General features: G+C 57.9%; 1 protein-coding gene; it reads left to right on the top strand.

The window, feature by feature from the left end:
- The first annotated feature begins 83 nt into the window (after positions 1 to 83).
- Positions 84 to 1,857, top strand: CHC_T00003315001 (hypothetical protein). XM_005714747.1 is given in 2 exon segments: positions 84 to 1,781; positions 1,782 to 1,857. 1 exon segment carries the CDS (start codon positions 84 to 86, stop codon positions 1,779 to 1,781), a length of 1,698 nt encoding a protein of 565 aa, XP_005714804.1. The 3' UTR covers positions 1,782 to 1,857.
- The last annotated feature ends 2,518 nt before the right edge of the window (positions 1,858 to 4,375 follow it).

The raw sequence follows: 4,375 nt of genomic DNA, 5'->3' as shown, positions 1-4,375 counted from the left end.
ACGAGCACGGTAGGCTCGGGGGGGGGCTGTCCCTCTTCCCCCCCCGCGTCCTACACCCCCCCCACCCCCCCCCCCATTCCGCCATGACATTCATTGCCTCGACGCCATCCGAACACGAGCATGCCTATCTCGCGTCTCTGAGCGCGCCCGCACCCGCGTCGTCGGCCCTCACGCCTGCAGTGCACCTGGGCTCGGAGCTGCACGAGTTCTTCCGCCTGTGCGCGCTGCCATGGGTGTCAGACTTCCTGTTCAACGAGGAGATGGACTCGCTCCCGGTCCTGACCGCGCCGGCGAACATGCGCAGCGCCATCTCGTGCACCATCCAGATGACCAACGTGGAGGCCCCGTCGCCCGGCGACAACCTGTTCGACACCCACCTCTCCGGCGTCGCCCTCTTCGTCCCCGCCTTCTCCATCGCGTCCATCAGCGTCGGCTTCGGCGTCCAGGAGTGCCACCTGCAATCCTTCTCTGACTGGGGCACCCGCTCCGGCCTCTTCGACGAGCCCGACCTCATGCACCTGCGCTACGTGCGCGACGACGCCACCGGCGCCCTCATCATCGCCTACAAGGATCCGCACACAAACCTCTTCAAAGTCGAGTCCATGGTCCAGGCCTCCACCACCACGCGCCGCCGCGTCTACGCCATCTTCGACCTCGACCACTTCCGCGCCGCCGTCAACGCAGAGTACTGCTCCTTCCGCCCATCCCTCGTCGCGAACGCCCTCAAGTTTCTCTGCTCCTCCGTCGAGACGAGACACTGCCCCAAGTGCGCCGCCCCGCCGTCCGCCGCCTGCCACTGCCCGCTGGGGCTTAAGCTCCCCAGCCACTCCCTGGATTTCTCCACCGTCGCCAATAACATGGTCTCGTTTACTGGCGCATTCGAGGGCGTCACCAGAAGCGCTGTCTTCAACGACGGCATCGAGCTCCAGGCCGCCAACTTGGGGTGTGTCATTAATATCGACGGATGCATCGGTAACGATTTGATCGACCGCTTGAGTCGCTGGGCCATCTCCGACCAACTCACGGACAAGAAGGGGTGCCCCACCGCCCTCATCATGCCACCGTCTGGCACAGATGACGCGGAAACCACTGCCGATATGGTCATCGATACCGACAATCTTGCCCAGGTGTCGGCTGCACTCTCATATGTCGCTCCTCCTCCCCCTCCCCCCGCCGTCGACTTATTCGCAAAGGGCACCAGCAGCTGCTCGTCCGGGTCAGGCATGCTCATCACAGAGAGCCTGGACGACCCGCCACCGCTGCTTGTACCGGAGCGGGCCCCGCCCACCGCCTCCCAGATCTTCGAGACCGCCGCGCAAGCGCCACCACCGACCGCTCATGGCACCTTGGACTTCGTCGACGAAATCACAGGCCAGGCGCAAGTATCGGACAGCTTCTTCAACCCGTCGGAGCCCTCCACCCCAGCGGAGGAGTCTATGTCGAGCGGCAGCGCGGGTATGTCGGTCATAGCCCCGTCGGCGGCGATTTTCGACACGCAGCCTGTTGTCATCGGCGCGACGTTGCGAAACAAGGCGATAGCACCGTCGGCGCCAGTGCAAGTGAGCAAGGAGACGATGCAGAGCGAAAAGGAATTGCGGGCGCAGTTGAGAAAACAGAGAAATAGAGAGGCTGCTCAGCGCAGCAACATGAAACGCAAGTTTAAAAACGATACGCTGAAACAGGCGTTAAGGGACGTGCATTCGAGGGCGGCACAACTGAGGGCCAGGGAACTGCAACTGCGGGAAGAGAACCTCGAGCTGAGAAAGTTGATGTCGCCATAAGTTGTATTTGCGTTTGTAATTTCTCTTGTACATAGGAAGAAGCGATTAAGTATGGTACATTTGTAAAGCTCTCTAACGGACATCGCCTCGCCTCGATGCAACATGAAAATTCGTTGCTTTTCTTCCATTGGGCTTTGCAAATTCTATGGGAGCCGCTGTGTGAGTGTGGACACTCACTCAGTCCTCCGGTCTGGGTCGTCGCGGATTGGACACGGGGCGTCACGTACTGTAGGCATGGCGCAGCGTCAGGCAGACCAGGGAACCAAGAGAGAGGAAGCGCGAGAGGGCAACTGCATGTGGAAGCCGCTTCTGGAACGATGTGCTCGTTAACCTGTGGTTTGAAGTCGTCCTCAGCATGCGCGAGGGCATATCCGGGATGTAGCAATTGGCACGACGAGAGAGAGAGAGAGAAAGGGCTTTGGCGGCAACTCGGCTAACGCATCTATCACGGGTCGAAGCCACGTGCTCATCTGGCGGTAGGGTGCAGATACAGAGAGTGGAAGGTGGAAGGGTAAATGTACTCTGATGCCGAAGGGCCAGCGCGAATCCCTTGTGCAGTAGGCGTACGGGGGGCCAGTGGAGGATCTCCGTCGTCACGCGCATCTACATGTTTCTAATTGTGAAGGGTTGGTCGGGTGAGCAAGGGGGAGAGACGAGCGTGTGGCGTGCAGAAAGCGGGAGAGACGAGCGCGCAGCGCCATCCAGACGAATGAAAAGTCAGAATAGTGTTTATTGTATAGACTCTGTGTCGCCAAAGGCGGTAGAGGAGACTTGGTGAGCCTTTCTCATCGTCATCAAAAAAAGGAAAATACTTCCTCAAAGCAGTGCCTCGGCCCTTGCTGTCGATCGACGTCAGAGGGCCGCAGCCGCAACTGCGGTGGTGAGTGTGTTTGGTTTTTTTTTTTTTTTTCTCTTTCCGTTTGTTGGTCGGCGATGCAGCAACCGCGGCAATCTATCAAGTGTAGGTACGGCGACACGCTGCGTTGGCAAGGGGTAAGGCCCTGACGTGGGTGGGAGGTCGAATTTGAAGATGTGTGAGTGATTGCAAGGGCATTTATCACAGGTGTTAGTCTTGTTTAACAGAACGAGCGAGTGAAGGGAACCCGAGAGTGTGGTACAGTAATCAGAGGATCATACAACAGGGTAGGTTGCCTGGCGTCTAGAAGGCACGGGAGAAATTAGAGAGTGACGTGCGCTGGATGGCAGTGGCTGAACCCTAAAGCGCCTTGGCGTATACCATGCGGCGCTGGGGGGGCTATCTCGCAATGATAACGGGGGGAGTGATCAGGGTGAGATTAGGGGGAGAAAGGGGAGGGCGGGGGTTCATTGTGCTCCGGACGGCAGCAAGAGCTGCCAGCCTTCCGTCTGGAAACGTTGATGTATCTAGAGGATCAAAAGTGACCAATGAAAACGCGGAAGATGTTCGTGGCGATAGTTGTTCCGTATGCATTAATTTTCCATTATTTTAAAAGGGCCAGCTGAGGCCAGAAAGAGGACGAAAGCGAGAAGCTGAAGGCTCCGTTCAGTACGGTACAGCGAGACAAGGCTGCCTCGAAAGTGATGCGTTCGCATCTACAGCCGACTTGCATTGCTGTTTGCAAATTTCTTGCGAAATTTAGGGGCTTGCTCATCAGTTTCACTGCTGGATACCTTCCCTGTTGTGCCGTTTTCGCGTCACTGCTGGATTTGTCGCCAGCAGCGCCGGGTCGTAGGCTGTCCGGCTAGAGCACACACTACATATGCGTTCGTACCCCCATTTCCATATTAAAAAACGGGCCAACGCTCCGTGTCACGAGACCGTGACAGACACAAGACATCCCACTCCCTTGCGCAGCTGCAACACTGGCATCCATCCCGTTCTCCAATGTGCCATAAGTCGGACTAGCTCAATGATGTCCGCGGACCACACTCAATGGCCGCCATGGCATGCGCAATGCCCGCATGTCACAGAGACAAAACTCCCATTTCTTGCTATTTGTATCCCCGGGGACGCAATCTTTACCCATCTCCCTCCCCCCCCCTACCCCCGCTTCATCTTTCTCCTCACAACCTCACTTTAAACTACCAATTTCATCCACCTCCCGCTCTCGGCCTATTAAACCCAGACTGTTCGCCATCTTCCTCTCTACCACCTTCTCCGAGTCCACCACATTGCTTCTCTTCAACCCCAGCCCCACGCCCCCCACCATATCAGAGTCCACACAACCACAAAGCCCATCTGCATCGATCAAAGCTCGCGGTCAATACCCTCCGCCCCATTCAATGAACCAATGTCTTCGCTCCTCACTATCAACAACCAATTGCAAGCCCTATTAGCCCCGATCCCCCCCTCAGTCCCCAAGCATGTCGCCGCCTGTCCCGTCGCCTTCCCGATGCTGCGCCACATGCTCAAGCTGTTCCGTGAGCAGTGGATCTGCGACTTTCTCTTCACCTCCGACCCAGTCCACCTCAACGCCCTAACCTCGCCGCTGCTGGTGGCCAACGCGCTCACGTGCAACGCCTCCATTACGCGCTTCGACCCGCGCGACCCCGGCTCCCAGTACCAGTATCTCGACGCCTCTTTCGTCTTCATCCCCGCCTTCTCTGTCGGCCAC

Source organism: Chondrus crispus, genomic scaffold, assembly GCF_000350225.1.
Source record: "Chondrus crispus Stackhouse genomic scaffold, scaffold_185, whole genome shotgun sequence".
NCBI lineage: Eukaryota > Rhodophyta > Florideophyceae > Gigartinales > Gigartinaceae > Chondrus > Chondrus crispus.
The sequence above is the reverse complement of the archived record's forward strand: the minus strand, read 5'-3'. Positions and strand labels throughout refer to the sequence as shown.